Source organism: Jatropha curcas, chromosome 10, assembly GCF_041381405.1.
Source record: "Jatropha curcas cultivar XTBG-Jc1 chromosome 10, XTBG_Jcur_1.0, whole genome shotgun sequence".
Taxonomy (NCBI): domain Eukaryota; kingdom Viridiplantae; phylum Streptophyta; class Magnoliopsida; order Malpighiales; family Euphorbiaceae; genus Jatropha; species Jatropha curcas.
This window is the reverse complement of record NC_143160.1, coordinates 12,991,083-13,009,505: the sequence shown is the minus strand read 5'-3', so window position 1 is coordinate 13,009,505 and position 18,423 is coordinate 12,991,083. Positions and strand designations below refer to the sequence as shown.

The 18,423-nt window shown below is 31.6% G+C and overlaps 1 protein-coding gene across 1 annotated transcript; it reads right to left on the bottom strand.

Annotated features, from left to right (window-relative positions):
• Nucleotides 1-13,688: 13,688 nt before the first annotated feature.
• Nucleotides 13,689-15,499, bottom strand: LOC105629054 (7-deoxyloganetin glucosyltransferase). Its single transcript, XM_012210570.4, has 2 exons — nt 14,876-15,499; nt 13,689-14,769 (listed from the first exon to the last, which is right to left on the bottom strand). The coding sequence occupies exons 1-2, from the start codon at nt 15,402-15,404 to the stop codon at nt 13,838-13,840; spliced, it is 1,461 nt and encodes a 486-aa protein (XP_012065960.4). The 5' UTR covers nt 15,405-15,499; the 3' UTR covers nt 13,689-13,837.
• Between the last annotated feature and the right edge of the window lie 2,924 nt (nt 15,500-18,423).

Sequence of the window (18,423 nt, the reverse complement as noted above, 5' to 3'; positions counted from 1 at the left end):
ATTCGTTTTTTAAACTTTTTTTTATCAATCGTTCATTGATTCATTTTAATATCACATTTAGACTCTAGTAAACTTCAAAAATAATAATTATTAAATTTTTAAATAAATTATTATTATAATCTATTTAATTTTTTTATTTATATAATAGAAAATAATTTATTTAGCTTAAAGAAGAGATATTGTACAATAACTTCAGATTTTAGGTGACTTAAATTTACAAATTAGTAGACGCATTTTTCAATATTTTGTAATACTTATTAATAATTTTTTAAAAATGGTTGTTTCTTGTAAAATTAATAATAGCTCCAATTAACTATATTTAATAACGATTCCTGCAATTTGTAAAGAGTTGTTACTTTTTGTAAATATTTGGGTTATAAAATAATAGCTTTAGTGCTAATATTATGTAATGCTTTCTAATATTTTGTTAAAAAATGCCTTTTTAAAAAAAAAAAAAAAAGTTGATGATTTATAAAATAATAGCTCTGGTTACCCATATCTTATAAAAAGTGGCTTTTTTTTTAAAAAAAAAAAAAGAAAATTATTGATTACAAAGTGACATATTTAGTTGCCAATATTTTGTTAAAAAATGCCTTTTTTAAAAAAAAAAATTGATGATTTATAAAATAATAGCTCTGGTTACTCATATCTTATAAAAAGTGGCTTTTTTTTTAGAAAAAGAAAATTATTGGTTACAAAGTAACATATTTAGTTGCCAATATTTTGTAATATTTTTAAATATTTTATAAAAAATTGTTGGTTACAAACTAATATCGTTGATTTTCAATACTTTATAATTTTATCATCTTGTAAAGGTAGCTGTTTTTATTTTTAATAAAATTTGATGTTTTTATTTTTATTTTCATCATCATGATATTTTGCAATATTTTCATATATTTTATGAGATATGATAGTTTATTATGAAGGTTATCGAATTATAAAATGATAGTTCCGTATACTTTATAATACTTTCAGAATTTTCTGTAAAAGAGATTTTTATAAAAGGGTTATTACAAATTATCTATATTTTAATATTTCTAAATGTTTTACGGAAAATTTACATACTTAAAAAACTTCAATGAAAACATATTTTTGCATTAATGAAAATTTGAAATTCTCATATTGTACGCCAGTTTTCTGGCACCTGTAGTGCATCAGGTTGCACGGAATCTTCCTTTGGCTGTTGTTTCCGCATTTAGAAAATATTTCCTACACAGAAACACTTAGAAACTCTTCGGAAACATTAGGGGCCATTTCCAATATGATCACCATCACATCATCTCATTTGAGACAGGGGGTGGGCGCCTCAACTCAACGAGTAGAGCTAGATGACTCTCTCACCCCATATAGTCATACAAAATGAAGATATTTATATAATACCCATAAACCTACTATGGTCACATACTCAATCACAAAAGGCACATAAAGCATCCACAAATAATTAAACTTTAGAATCCAATCATACCGTCAGATGACTGAGTCAGCATATCCCACATCATCATCACTTGATGTGCCAAATGTACTGACAGAGCTTTAAACTCCCAACGCTTGCAATCTATATTGAAAACTATACAAATGAAAACCAGCATCCCATTGGAGTCTAAACTCCCATTGCAAATCCCATCAATGAGTGATACTCGATGCTCACAAGGCATTAGCCAGCCCCAACATCAGAAAGTATACAGTTCACGTAATATCACAACATCATGCACGCATCATCCTTCATTCTATTTAATTCATATATAGCATATACATTATAAAGCATATATGCATGGGAATCATGATATTCTTGGATGCATAATTGCACATGTATAGGCGATCAGTTGTCTCTTTAGCTTTAAAGAAGAAACTAGCATTATTTCCTATCATTAACCAACTACCGGTGTGAAATCATCCGAAATCGAACTTGTGCACTTCCGCTAACCGCCTTAAACCAATATCTTATTGATAGAATAGAGCAGCATTTTTATATTACATGTAATGGGCTAAAACATTAAAAAAAACTCCAAACTTTATAGGTAATTTTAATTCTATCATAAATATAACTTTTTTTTTCCTAGTACCTCGAACTTTAAATTTAGTTACAATAGCATCCTAATTTCAAATGGTACCCAATTTAATGAATAAAATATTTATTTTTGTGAGACTCAATTTAGACTCATTCCCCACCACCACTGCTTATAAATAAATAAATATTTATATTTATTTATATAATTATTAAAATAAAAAATAATCTATTTATCTTAAAAATACAATACTTTTATTTATTTATTTATATAATATTAACAGTAATGATTCCCTAAAAATAAAATGATACCATAAATGAATAAAACCTATTTTTATAAGAGATTTAACCTGAGTATAAAACAAATTCCATGCTCAAAAAATGGCAAAATAAAAACCTAAACTAATATTTTATGCGTATAACTAACTAAAATTTATTATTTTACTTGGCTTTTTATGAATTTAAATTCCTAACTAATATTAGTTAAGATGTAAATAATGAATTTTTAGTTAATCTGACCAAAAGAGAGAGAGTACAGATCCAATAAAAATAATATTTTATTTGTTAAATTGAATACAATTTGAAATTAAGGTGCCATTATAATTAAAATTGAAATTCAGATACATGGTTAATAAAAATAATATTTACCAATATAACTAGAAGCAGTTGATGGGCTGTTAATAATGGTTAATGGGCTGAGTTATAAAGAAGTGTATTGGGATGGTTAATAGGCTGGAGTTCCGTAAAGTAAATTGCTGATGGGCTGGGTTTAGAAAAAAGAAGAGTTTATAAATATATGGGCTAACTTTATTAAAATGAAATTGCAAACAAAATAAACTAAAATAAAATATTATTCCTTACCAATATTATATTTATTTGTTAATGTCACGACCCATTTCCGTGGGCCGGACCGGCACTAGGGCCCAGGTAAGCTTAAGGCCCCCGAGGCCCGTAGTAAGCCTGAAACGTTAAAATCTATTATCTCAGTATAAAATTTCCACATTCAACCCATATGATTACGAAAGATAAACCTCGATATTTTATTAAATCTCGGCCAAAATTTATCGGCTACAACATTCCACAGTTCGGGCCTAATTAACAATGCATTACATTTATAATATGGGTTCACATAATTATCTCATCTAAATATTAAACGATTAAAAGTATACAAATCCTACAACTGCGGAGTCACTAACTGTTAGTGTACATAGCAAAATAATTATGGAACTAGGAAAAATTCTTTATTGCCCTGCGCCGAAGAAACATAGCCTAAATCGGATTAAAGGAAAACCTACTTCCTGAAAAATCAAACAAGACATGTGAGTTTTCTAAGGAGTAATAATTATTGCACATCACACGCAGTCACACAAATGTGTACACATATTAATCTAGTCATCTGACTAGTTATATGCTCACGCAGCCAGTCACACAAACGGCATATCACCAGCACTCACAATCATAAACATCTTCATATAATCACATCACGTGGAAATTAGTCAGTGGCGCCACCTGAAACCCCAACGAGCCGTCCTCACACATGGCTCGCCCTCTCATACATGTGCACCAGGGAGCCGATCCCCCATACGGCCAACTGGTCTAATCCTCACTGACCAGTCCTCTCATTATTTTTCCATTCTCTCGTTTCTTTTCCATAACAACAGGAGGCAACCCGGTGGTCTCCATCCAATCTAGATCATCAAGTGCTCACAACAGGAGGCCACCCTGCGGGCTACAATCAAATCTAGATTATCAGGTGCGCAACAACAAGAAGCCATCCTGTGAATTTCCATATAATCTATATCATCAGGTGCACAAGGGGGCGCCGATCTCCCATTTTCCCGGCCGACGGTCAAATGTCAAATCATAATCGGATCCATATCACAGACCGTCCTCACAAACCCATGGTGGTCCACTTCATCCCAATTCCACACAAACAAGGCATAACATATTCACAGCACAGGTAATCAAACAATGCAATCAAATGCAGACATATAAATCAATTAAACATCGTAATGCAATGCACAATTAAACATCCAAAATCAATGCAAATAAATAAATAAATAGTATTAACAATAAACAACAATAATAAAATAAATAAAAATAAATAACAATAATAACATCAATAATGAAAACAAATAAATAAATATGTAAATGATTAAATGCGTAATAAAGATAATAAATAATCAGAGCACTCTATTTATTATGTACCAAGTTATAGAACTGATCTAACTAAACTTATTAATTATGTTGTTAATTAAAATTAATCTAAGTTCTATCGAAATTTCGGCAGCACCTCCCCTAAAAATTGGACTATCTACCTGCTCAAATATCACAATATTATATATATTTATCAATCAATGCACGCAGCCCATCCGTCGGGCAACCAACAATTTAAGTCCCATCCTCCTTAAACATCAGTATCAACACCCAATTATCTCAACCATGAGTTTATAAATATAACAACTTTCAACAATACTCATATAAAATTATTTGCTAAATCATAAGCTGACCAAATTAATAACTCTATGGTAATTAAATTGTTAAGTTGTTAAAACCTATTTTTAACAATAACTATTTATAACTACTATTTATTTAGATTTGATTCTTATATTCTTATATCCATATCGGAAGTGGTTAGGCTTTCGAATTCTTAGTTTATCAGAATTATACATCTAAACTCCGTTAATCGTTTGAAAACTCCTCTTAATTATCTTATGCACAACCAACTGGTTTTAAGCTAATGATTATACTAATTAACTAACAAACTAATTCCAATTTATCTTACTAATTAACTAACTAACTAATTCCAATTTATCTTTCACATTTCGATTTGTAACAATTATTCTAAATGACTTGTAACCTAAATTTCAAGATTTAGTGTATTTATCTAACGAGGAATCATATTCGATTAAAGACAAATGTTTTGTTTACATATAACTATCCCAATACTCTAATTTCTTGTTATTTAATTAAATCTTCTTAAATAATCGATTAAATTTACTAATCAATTAAATTTGAAATTTATACAAAAATTAAGAACTGGGTCTTAGGGCGTACCAATCGAAAGTCGGATGATGATTCCATGATCAGTGTAAGGAGGGAACAATTCTGTTTCTTTGGGGCCTCGCCGGAGACTCGCCGGACCGCCGTTCATGGTGGCCGGAAAGTCGATTCTGCCCAGAGTTTCGCGTTATCCACACCAAATTGCTCGAAATTTCCTTGAGAGCCCAAATCTAACGCTTGTTTGTTGGACTAGTAGCTCATTTGGCCGAAAAAACGGGAAGAAAAGCAGAAAATGGGGGCTGTGTAGATCAGTTTAACACAACCCATGCGCCTCCCTTGCTGCGCTAACGACAACTACACGAAGTGAGAGAGAGACTGGAGGGTTGTCGCCGATGAGAAGGACCACTCGACTGGTCCGCAATCGCCGGAGACGCAACTGTCTCGAGCGAAATAGAATGGCGACTTGCTCGTGATTCCCAGGCTTTGCCAGAATCGGAGATGAAGAAGGAGAGGGAGAAGCTCGCCATCGATGATGGAGAGGACTGGAGCCGTTTGGTGATGACGAGGTCACCGGAAAACCAATGGAGGGAGGAAGAAGAGAGGGGGGGGGGTCGCCGCTGCCGCTGAAAAAAAACGAAGAAAGAAGAGGAAGAGAGGAAGAAAAAGAAAATAAATCAGTTTCTAGATTATTCCGGTTCGATTCGAACCGGTTTGGTCTGATTCAGTAATTTGACTCAGTTTCAAAGATATTAATTAGTTTTCTGGTCTGATTTGATTTATTTTAATTGTTTTGGTTAGGTTCTAGAACATTTCCTCAATTTACTCAATAATAACAATAATAAGAGTATTTGATTTTAGGATAATTAATTTTTATATATTCATAGTAGGTTAAATTACGGGGTTTCATATTATTTCTCAAAAATCTATCTGTTTACGATTCAAAATTTTCGACATTTTATTTGGGCTTGGGCCCAACTCATAAAAACTTTGGGCTCAAATTGAAATTGTTTGGTATTTATAGCCCATATAGTTGAAAATCGAGATTTTCAATTTAATAAAAATTCGAAAGTTTCGAAAATAAAAATTCGGGATGTTTCAATCTCCCCCCCTTAAGACAATTCGTCCTCGAATTGAAATCTAGTAGGGGTGATAAGAGCAGAGCTAGAGGTGATTTTAAAGTCATAGGAGATACTCCAAATATTAAAAAGTTAGCTCAAGAACGAATAAGATAAACCGCGTAAAAAAGACACTCGAGTTTATTACCTAAATCTCCAATTACTATCTTCAAACAGCTACTGAAATCCTTAGAAATCTTTCTTTGAATAAAATCTTACAATAAAACAGGGTTTATCAAGAAGGTACATAATATATATTTCTCAATAATTATTTCATCTACTCTTTCTCCTTTCATACTACTTATCATTGTAATTCCTGAGTTATTTACTATCAGCATCTCATCCTAACATTATTCTTTATCCTACATACTCTCTTATTAATTATTTCGTCCACTTGGTTTCTTTTGTACTACTAATCATTATTATTCATGATTTATCTATTCACCAACATTTTAACCTAACCTTTATTGCTTGCCTTAAATATTCACCTTCTACCTAATTCTCATCAGTACTAATAAAATTCCTTAAGTCCCAAGGTAATGCTACTTTACCACTTGTCTCACTTGTCTCATCAGTACTAATATTTACCTGTCTCACCTATCTAAAACTAAACATATATCACCACTTATTATATATTTCATTTCTATACCCTTAAATCATTCCAGTTCATTTCTAATGTTATTTCTCTCATTTATTACATTAGACAGTCCTACACTCTAACTCTGGTTGCAATCTATCTTCTAAACTAGAATTATCTCCTCAAACCTTTCCAATGTTATGTTCTTACTTAGATACTAACTGTCTACTTTACTTAATATCATCATCACCACTTGTCTTATTCTTCTTGTCAAATCTTTCTAATTTTACTATCCTCATAATCATTTCATTTTATGATCTAATCCAATTGGCCCCGTGATATAAATAGACAGTTTTCAAAAAAAAATAATTTTCTATATGAATAATCAATTTCACATTATTTATCATAACACAATTTTGAATTCAAAATTAAAATGGGGTTTTAAATTTAAAATGTCAGGTAAATATAATGAAAACAAAAATAAAAGGTTTTTTTTTTTTTTTTTTTTTTTTTTTTTTTTTTTTTGAATAAATTCTAAAGAAATTCAGTAGCTGTGTTGAAAACTAGACACAAATTTCTAATTGCCTCAAAGTTATTATTTATGTTCATGAATCTACCATACTAATAAAAATCCTGTTTATTTTTCTACACTATCCTACTCACTGACAGGAATAGAGTTCACATGAAAAGTAGTGTACTGGGTGATCAGGCCAATCCACTACCATCACGTATTACTCTATTTCAAACCTTGAATTACTTCTTCTATAGTCTATTGATCTACACAATAGATGTGGATTTTCCCACCTCATAGGGTCTAGTGCGTCCACCGTTCCTAGAGAGGAAAATCACAAGTTTCCTTCCTTATGTTGGTTACGGCCGATCCCAACATAAAGAAATTTCCTATACTCCGCAGTTGTGTCCTAAAACCTTAACCTAAGCTCTGATACCAACTTTGTCACGACCCATTTCCGTGGGCCGGACCGGCACTAGGGCCCAGGTAAGCTTAAGGCCCCCGAGGCCCGTAGTAAGCCTGAAACGTTAAAATCTATTATCTCAGTATAAAATTTCCACATTCAACCCATATGATTACGAAAGATAAACCTCGATATTTTATTAAATCTCGGCCAAAATTTATCGGCTACAACATTCCACAGTTCGGGCCTAATTAACAATGCATTACATTTATAATATGGGTTCACATAATTATCTCATCTAAATATTAAACGATTAAAAGTATACAAATCCTACAACTGCGGAGTCACTAACTGTTAGTGTACATAGCAAAATAATTATGGAACTAGGAAAAATTCTTTATTGCCCTGCGCCGAAGAAACATAGCCTAAATCGGATTAAAGGAAAACCTACTTCCTGAAAAATCAAACAAGACATGTGAGTTTTCTAAGGAGTAATAATTATTGCACATCACACGCAGTCACACAAATGTGTACACATATTAATCTAGTCATCTGACTAGTTATATGCTCACGCAGCCAGTCACACAAACGGCATATCACCAGCACTCACAATCATAAACATCTTCATATAATCACATCACGTGGAAATTAGTCAGTGGCGCCACCTGAAACCCCAACGAGCCGTCCTCACACATGGCTCGCCCTCTCATACATGTGCACCAGGGAGCCGATCCCCCATACGGCCAACTGGTCTAATCCTCACTGACCAGTCCTCTCATTATTTTTCCATTCTCTCGTTTCTTTTCCATAACAACAGGAGGCAACCCGGTGGTCTCCATCCAATCTAGATCATCAAGTGCTCACAACAGGAGGCCACCCTGCGGGCTACAATCAAATCTAGATTATCAGGTGCGCAACAACAAGAAGCCATCCTGTGAATTTCCATATAATCTATATCATCAGGTGCACAAGGGGGCGCCGATCTCCCATTTTCCCGGCCGACGGTCAAATGTCAAATCATAATCGGATCCATATCACAGACCGTCCTCACAAACCCATGGTGGTCCACTTCATCCCAATTCCACACAAACAAGGCATAACATATTCACAGCACAGGTAATCAAACAATGCAATCAAATGCAGACATATAAATCAATTAAACATCGTAATGCAATGCACAATTAAACATCCAAAATCAATGCAAATAAATAAATAAATAGTATTAACAATAAACAACAATAATAAAATAAATAAAAATAAATAACAATAATAACATCAATAATGAAAACAAATAAATAAATATGTAAATGATTAAATGCGTAATAAAGATAATAAATAATCAGAGCACTCTATTTATTATGTACCAAGTTATAGAACTGATCTAACTAAACTTATTAATTATGTTGTTAATTAAAATTAATCTAAGTTCTATCGAAATTTCGGCAGCACCTCCCCTAAAAATTGGACTATCTACCTGCTCAAATATCACAATATTATATATATTTATCAATCAATGCACGCAGCCCATCCGTCGGGCAACCAACAATTTAAGTCCCATCCTCCTTAAACATCAGTATCAACACCCAATTATCTCAACCATGAGTTTATAAATATAACAACTTTCAACAATACTCATATAAAATTATTTGCTAAATCATAAGCTGACCAAATTAATAACTCTATGGTAATTAAATTGTTAAGTTGTTAAAACCTATTTTTAACAATAACTATTTATAACTACTATTTATTTAGATTTGATTCTTATATTCTTATATCCATATCGGAAGTGGTTAGGCTTTCGAATTCTTAGTTTATCAGAATTATACATCTAAACTCCGTTAATCGTTTGAAAACTCCTCTTAATTATCTTATGCACAACCAACTGGTTTTAAGCTAATGATTATACTAATTAACTAACAAACTAATTCCAATTTATCTTACTAATTAACTAACTAACTAATTCCAATTTATCTTTCACATTTCGATTTGTAACAATTATTCTAAATGACTTGTAACCTAAATTTCAAGATTTAGTGTATTTATCTAACGAGGAATCATATTCGATTAAAGACAAATGTTTTGTTTACATATAACTATCCCAATACTCTAATTTCTTGTTATTTAATTAAATCTTCTTAAATAATCGATTAAATTTACTAATCAATTAAATTTGAAATTTATACAAAAATTAAGAACTGGGTCTTAGGGCGTACCAATCGAAAGTCGGATGATGATTCCATGATCAGTGTAAGGAGGGAACAATTCTGTTTCTTTGGGGCCTCGCCGGAGACTCGCCGGACCGCCGTTCATGGTGGCCGGAAAGTCGATTCTGCCCAGAGTTTCGCGTTATCCACACCAAATTGCTCGAAATTTCCTTGAGAGCCCAAATCTAACGCTTGTTTGTTGGACTAGTAGCTCATTTGGCCGAAAAACGGGAAGAAAAGCAGAAAATGGGGGCTGTGTAGATCAGTTTAACACAACCCATGCGCCTCCCTTGCTGCGCTAACGACAACTACACGAAGTGAGAGAGAGACTGGAGGGTTGTCGCCGATGAGAAGGACCACTCGACTGGTCCGCAATCGCCGGAGACGCAACTGTCTCGAGCGAAATAGAATGGCGACTTGCTCGTGATTCCCAGGCTTTGCCAGAATCGGAGATGAAGAAGGAGAGGGAGAAGCTCGCCATCGATGATGGAGAGGACTGGAGCCGTTTGGTGATGACGAGGTCACCGGAAAACCAATGGAGGGAGGAAGAAGAGAGGGGGGGGGTCGCCGCTGCCGCTGAAAAAAAACGAAGAAAGAAGAGGAAGAGAGGAAGAAAAAGAAAATAAATCAGTTTCTAGATTATTCCGGTTCGATTCGAACCGGTTTGGTCTGATTCAGTAATTTGACTCAGTTTCAAAGATATTAATTAGTTTTCTGGTCTGATTTGATTTATTTTAATTGTTTTGGTTAGGTTCTAGAACATTTCCTCAATTTACTCAATAATAACAATAATAAGAGTATTTGATTTTAGGATAATTAATTTTTATATATTCATAGTAGGTTAAATTACGGGGTTTCATATTATTTCTCAAAAATCTATCTGTTTACGATTCAAAATTTTCGACATTTTATTTGGGCTTGGGCCCAACTCATAAAAACTTTGGGCTCAAATTGAAATTGTTTGGTATTTATAGCCCATATAGTTGAAAATCGAGATTTTCAATTTAATAAAAATTCGAAAGTTTCGAAAATAAAAATTCGGGATGTTTCAGTTAACTTTCTACAATTGGGGCTACTAACTAATAATCATAAAGTTATATTTTGATTCATGAGTCAATTTTTATTTACGAAAAGTGTTAAGCACCCTAAATAATTATTTTCAAATATTGGCTTTAATTATTTTTATTTCTTTTATTCATTTTGTTATTTCAATATCTCATTCTATCATTTGGATCATCTAATGACTTATTCTATATTTAGAGTAAGACATAATCTAATAATAAGTGCATATATGATTTGATTATAGATTTAAATCTGAATTATCCTTCTCCAATAATTAAAAAAAAAAAAACTTATTCTACCTAGAGCACTAAATATTAATATGATCAGTGTTTAATGAATTAAATAACGAGAGTATATTCATATAATAGTTTAAAATGGAGCAAAAAAAGCGAAATAATAATGTGTTAGGATTATTAGATAGTAAGAGATTTATACTTGTATTTAGTTGTATATAAATATTTTTATTCTCAATAAATTTGAGAGTTATTTTTTACCCCCAAAATACCAAAATTTATTATAATATCAAAGTCTGGTGTCTCTCTCCTCAAAAGTAATAAAAAAAAAAAAAAAAGTTACTCAATTTGTTTCATATTTTCCTCTGTTTTCCTTTCTTTTCCATCATTTTCTTTCTCCATTGAATTAATCTTTCATGGATTCTTCATCAATGGCTTCAGATTTGTTCAAGTTTGTTTCTTAGTTTCTTTAATCCCAAACAAAGGTAAAGTTGAAAATATTGTTTGATAGAAATGGGAGCTTAATGTTATTTTCTTTTAATTTTTTTTACTTATTTCACAATTACATTATTTGAAGCATTTTTCAAAATTTTCTGACAATTTATTTAATTAACATTTATATATAATATAAAATGAAAATTTAATTATATTGTATTTATTTGCAAAGTTAATTAATTTTATTTCTTATATGAGTTATGAACATTCTAATAAGTTATTTAAAACTGAAGTTACAAATTTTTTTTTTAAAAAATTCATATTAATTTTATCGAAAGAAAGATGTAATCTTAGAACCAAATTTTTAACTTTCTTGAAAAAAATAATACAGATATCACCAGAAACCATTATTGGAAGAGACGGTTCATCGAAATTGCTGCGAAACAGCCGGAAACAAAAATCGGACTGAAACCAACGGTTCGATCTGGTTCAAGTTCAATAAATTTTGAACCGCCAGTTCTGTGAACATGAAGCGGCCATACCTAGTCTTTGATATTTGCCTCTGTTTTAACATTTATTTGTCAATTAATTTCAATTTTAGGATTTTTAATCTCTATTACAAATTATTCTAAGGTTTTATCCCTCTTATATTTGATCACTTACATTCAATAGAATGAAACATTAACTTGATTCAATAGAGGTTTCTTAGGTACATAAAAGGGATAACAGATCATGATATTTATTTGTTCCTATGTGGAGACTATTGTTCTTGTTGGCTATTCATACAGTGACTGGGCTGGGTGTTTGGATGATTACAAAAGCACCTTAGGCTATGCTTTTTCCTTTGGCTTGCGAGTCTTCTCTTGGACTTCAATGAAGTAGGACATTGTTGCTTAGTCCACTGTAGAGGCTGAATATGTAGCAGCAGTTTCAGCAGCACACCAAGCCATTTGGTTAAGAAAAATTATTTGTGATTACAGCGGCAATATGACCAAACAACCGTGGTTTATGTTGATAACAAATCAGTCATATCCATGGCTAAGAATCCTATTCAGCATGGCAAGACAAAGCACATCCATGTGAAGTTTCATGCCTTGAGAAATGCAGAGAAAATGGTGAAGTAAACTTGTTCATTGTGCTTCTAAAAAACAAGCGGCTGATATTCTCACAAAAGCTTTGCCCAAAGCTAATTAAATTTAAAGTTATGAGATCTTTACTTGGTGTTTCCAATAACAATCTCATGAAGTAGCATTGAGATGATTGAGATTGTCATTGGAAACTAGTTAAAGATATTTTGTATTAATTGTAGCCCAAAATCTAGCTGATTTAATATCTAGTTTGTGGTGTTCCATATTGTATGGAATTATGTTTTATAAAAGCTAGAGTTAATAAAGTTAGGTATTGACTCTTTGACAAGCTTTGTTATAACGCTTTATTTTGTAACTATAAAATATGAATGCAGAGAAAGCTTCATCATATTTTGCAACTCATAATTTAATTATTCATTCGGTGATATTAATTATCGTATCATTCTACGAATCCGCAACCAACCATTAATTAACAATACATGAGTATGGGTAAAGGAAAGAGGCAAGTTTTGATTGCCTTCCAAGCTCACTTGCTGTTGTTGGTGATTGATATTGAAAGTTTCAATTTTTATTTACGTTTGAATAAAATTCAAATTACATATATAACAGCCGACTGAAGATAGAAAGAGGAAGAAAAGTGAAAAAGGAAGAGAAAAGGTGAACTGAAAGTCAAATTAGGAGTAATTGCAAAAACCCGTTAGGTAGTAAAACTGGTAAACAAAGAATTTTGTGTAAACAATGATATTACGGACAAAAGTGGTAGGTTTGTGCAAAGAAAGTAATCACGGAATTGCAGCCGGCCAAGAAAAAGACGTATTAATTATATCAATAAACAAGTATAATTCAGTGGGAAGAGGAAAATTAAAATCTGCATATGGTTTTTTTTTTTTTTGACGAAAAAATATGCATATGGTTAATTAGATAATTGGTTTCATAAATTTCTATGCATTTGTCCTTTCAATGGTCCAATGACTAGAATCACCATCCTTGGAATAATTATGATTCGAAACAGACAAAACTAGTTTCATTAATTTATTATGAATTTATTCACATTTGAAATGTAATTTTGTATATGTTCTTGAGAATTTTATTACTATATTATTTATTCAACATACTCCATTCCTTTACATTTATAACATGAACGTATCAAACATATCCAACATAAAAATTTTCAGATTCAATAGCAGTTCTCAACAGACAATCAAACTTTTGACAAAAGTACATGACACACCAATTTATCCAAATTCAAGGATGATGAACCAGTTGGACTAGTTGCTTCTATTGCTAATTTTCTCCATTCCATGGCTCTTTTCTTCAATTTTTTACATTTTTCCCCTTCCATAAGCTCCCTAACAAGCTTTTCAATTTCATCTCTCTTTACATTACTATCAATCTCCATTCCAACTCCCCATTCGCAGCAAGTGTACCGACAATTTGTTGGTTGATCTGCGAAGAAAGGCCAACAAAGCATTGGAACTCCTGCTGACAAACTTTCAATCGTCGAACCCCAACCACAATGTGTTAGAAACCCTCCAATGGAGGAGTGGTTCAGCACTTCTTCTTGTGGACACCAATTAGCAATTAGACCTCTTTCCTTAGTATATTCAACAAACTCAGGTGGCAAGATGCCCGAGTCACCAATAACCAAATCAGGCCTAATAATCCATAAAAACGGATGTTTGCTATTTGCTAATCCCATTCCAAATTCTATAAGTTGTTCTCTTGTCATAACAGTAATGCTGCCAAAACTAACGTAGAGAACTGACTTGGGTTTCATAGAATCTAGCCATTGAAGACACTTAGATTCTTCTTTCCATAAATTGTACCCAATAGACTTCAATGATTCATCTTGAATATGATTCAGATGTAACTGAAGCGGGCCAATTGCGTAAACTTGAGAATAGATAGACGAAAGGCCATTCAGAACATCTCTTTCTAATGCATCAAATGTATGAGTAACAATTGCAGATGCTTTAATGGCTATCTCTACACTTTCCATGGCGAAGTTGAAGACAATTTCATTAGGATCAGTAGTTCGAAGGACATCCGGAAGATCCCTCAATCGAACATCTTTCATGCCTGGAATCCAGTCTACAGTCTTCTCCAAATAACCATTTGTCAAGTCGCTCGCATCTTCAAGCAAAGAAAGTAGCTTAGTCAAGCAATCTGGAGTTTAGGATAATATATATACATTATAGAATTCAAGCTACTTAAAACATTGCTTAAAACACTTGGTTACCTTTAAGTGGTATGAGACCCTTGTCCTTGAGAGCAGAAAATTGTTTAAACCCCATCAAAGAACAAGCTGAGATGGTGAAAAACAAGACAATAGGGACTGCAATTTCCTGAGCAGCAGAAACAGTGAAAGTTGACATGAAACCATCAGAAACAATGCAAGTTACGGGGGGGACTTTACTGGATAAGGCAAGATCATTCAATTTAGCAATAATTTCAAGAAATGGAGCTAAGAAATTTTTTCTTATAGAGTCACAAAGAGCAGGAACGTCTTGAGAGGCATCAGGATCTGAAGGAGGAAGACCATCAGGAATTGTAAAAAAATGGAAACCATGTAAGCCTTCCATGGAATTAGCACCTCTAGTTTTGATGAAACGATTGTGATTAAATTCAGTATTGATAAAAGTGATGTGAAAGCCTCTGAAGTAAAGGAGTTTTGCTAGTTTAAGCATTGTTTTTATGTGGCTTTGAACTGGGTAAGGAACGAAAATGGCATGGGGCTGGTTAGCTGCTGCCATGGAATTGGAACCCATAATTTTCTTACTTCTGGAGTCTTTCTTGTGGTGTCATGTATTTGTAGAGGAAGCCAATAACTATTTAATCATTTGATGAACAAAAGTTATGGCCAGAGATTATTTAATTGATATTAAAAGATCATGAGCCTTTCTTTTTAGAAGATCGTATCTAATTATTAAAAATATTAAAATCATTATTATTAATAAAAATGAATAAGCAATATCCAAAATATTAATATTTTGTACGGTATACCAAAACTAGCTAAAAGTACCATTTAATATTTTGTTTCCTGCCGGAGCTGGAAGGATGAAATTAGTACAATAATTTAATTAGTAGAGCAAGACTATAATTAATAAATAATAGCTCCATTTAACTATATTTAATAATGATTACTGCAATTTGTAAAGAGTTGTTACTTTCTGTAAATTTTTGGGTTGTAAAATAATAGCTCTAGTGCTAATACAATGCTTTCTAATATTTTGTAAAAAAATGCCTTTTTTTTTATAAAAAATTAATGATTTATAAAATAATAGCTCTGGTTACCGATATTTATAAAAAGTGGCTTTTTTTTTAGAAAAAGAAAATTAATGGTTACAAAGTAACATATTTAGTTGCCAATATTTTGTAATATTTTTAAATATTTTATAAAAAATTGTTGGTTACAAACTAATATCGTTGATTGTCAATACTTTATTATAATTTTACCATCTTGTAAAGGTAGCTGTCTTTTTTTTTCAATAAAATTTGATGGTCTACGGTTCTTAATATTTTGCAATATTTTTATGTATTTTATAAGATATGATAGTTTATTATGAAGGTTATCGAATTATAAAATGATAATTTCGTATACTTTATAATACTTTCGGAATTTTCTATAAAAGAGTTCTTTATAAAAGGATTATCACAAATTATCTATATTTTAATATTTTTAAATATTTTACGGAAAATGTACATCTTTACAAAACTTCAATGAAAACATATTTTTGCATTAATGAAAATTTGAAATTCTCATTATACACCAATTTTTTGGCACCTGTAGTGCATCATGTTGCACTGAAATTTCCTTTGGCTGTTGTTTCCGCATTCCGAAAATATTTTCTACGCAGAAATGCTTAGAAACTCCTTGGAAACGTTGGGATCCATTTCCAATATGATCACCATCATATCATCCCAATTGAGACAGGGGGTGAGCGCTTCAAACTCAATGAGTAAAGCTAAATGACTCTCTCACCCCATATAGTCATATAAAATGAAGAATTCTATATAATACCCATAAACCTACTATGCTCACATGCTCAATCACAAATGACACATAAAGCATCCACAAATAATTAAACTTTAGAATCCAATCACACCGTCAAATGATTTAGTCAGCAGAACCCACATCATCATCACTCGATGTGCCAAATGTACTGACAGAGTCTTAAACTTCCAACGCTTGCAATCTACATCGAAAACTATACAAATGAAAACCAGCATCCCATCGGAGTCTAAACTCCCATCACTTGCAAATCTCATCAATGAGTGATACTGGATGCTCACAAGGCATTAGCCAGCCCCAACATCAGAAAGTATCCAGTTCACGTAATATCATGACATCATGCACGCATCATCCTTCACTGTATTTAATTCATATATAGCATATACATTATAAAGCATAGATGCAAGGAAATCATGATATTATTGTATGCATAAATGCACATGTATAGGCAATCAAGTTGTCTAACACTAGTCATCGCTCTTTAGCTTTAAAGAAGAAACTAGCATTATTTCCTATCATCAACCAACTACCAGTGTGAAATCATCCAAAATCGGACTTGTGCGCTTCCGCTAATCACCTTAAACCAACATCTTATTGATAGAATAGAGCTGTATTTTATATTACATGTAATGGACTAAAACATTAAAAATACTCCAAACTCTGTAGGTAGTTTTAATTGTTTTATAAATCTAACTTTTTTTTCCTAGTACCCTGAATTTTAATTTTAGTTACGATAGCATCCTAATTTCAAATAGTACCCAATTTAATGAATAAAATTTTATTTTTGTGAGACTCAATTTAGACTCATTCCCCACCACCACTGCTTATAAATAAATAAATATTTATATTTATTTATATAAATATTAAAATAAAAAATAATCTAATCATCTTAAAAATACAATACTTTTCTTTATTTATATAATATTAACAGTAATGATTCCCTAAAAATAAAATGATACCATAAATGAATAAAACCTATTTTTATAAAAGATTTAACCTGAGTATAAATAAAATTCCATGCTCAAAAAATTGGCAAAATAAAAACCTAAACTAATATTTTATGCTTATAACTAACTAAAATTTATTATTTTATTTGGTTTTTTATGAATTTAAATTCCTCACTAATATTAGTTAAGATGTTAAATAATGAATTTTTAGTTAATCTGACCAAAAAAGAGAGAGTATAGATCCAATAAAAATAATATTTTATTCGTTAAATTAAATATAATTTGAAATTAAGGTGTTTCTATAATTAAAATTGAAGTTCAGAATATTAAGAGAAAAAAAAATGGATTTAGAATACTATTAAAAGTATCGCAAAATTTGTGACATTTTTTTAATGATTTAGCCCAAGTAATGCACGGATACACGAGTATTTACCAATGTAACTAGAAGCAGTTGATGGGCCGTTAGAAAAAAAGAAAAGTTTATTAGTTTATTAATATATGGGCTAATGGGTTGAATTTGTAAAATGAAATTGCAAACAAAATAAAATAAAATAAAATATTATTCCTTACCAATATTATATTTATTTGTTAACTGAAATACCCCGAATTTTTATTTTCAAAACATTTTCCAATTTAATTTAACGAACCGACAGCCTGGAAATTGCTATTAATATTTTAGTGCGAATACTATGAGAAATCGAATCGAAAACCGATTGAAAAAGCCGAAACCGGTTGAAAATCGAAGATTTGGGCCGAATCGAACCGAATCGAACCGGTTCGACCCAAACCATCTAGAAACATCCTTTTCCCTTTATCTTCAACGCCTAT

What these genes read in the sequence shown, in the direction of transcription:
- LOC105629054 (XM_012210570.4), bottom strand. Translation starts at nt 15,404, where the DNA reads ATGGGTTCCAATTCCATGGCAGCAGCTAACCAGCCCCATGCCATTTTC. An exon ending in GGGTCTCATACCACTTAAAG is followed by an intron (nt 14,770 to 14,875) that starts GTAACCAAGTGT and finishes CTTTGCTTGAAG; the next exon opens with ATGCGAGCGACTTGACAAAT.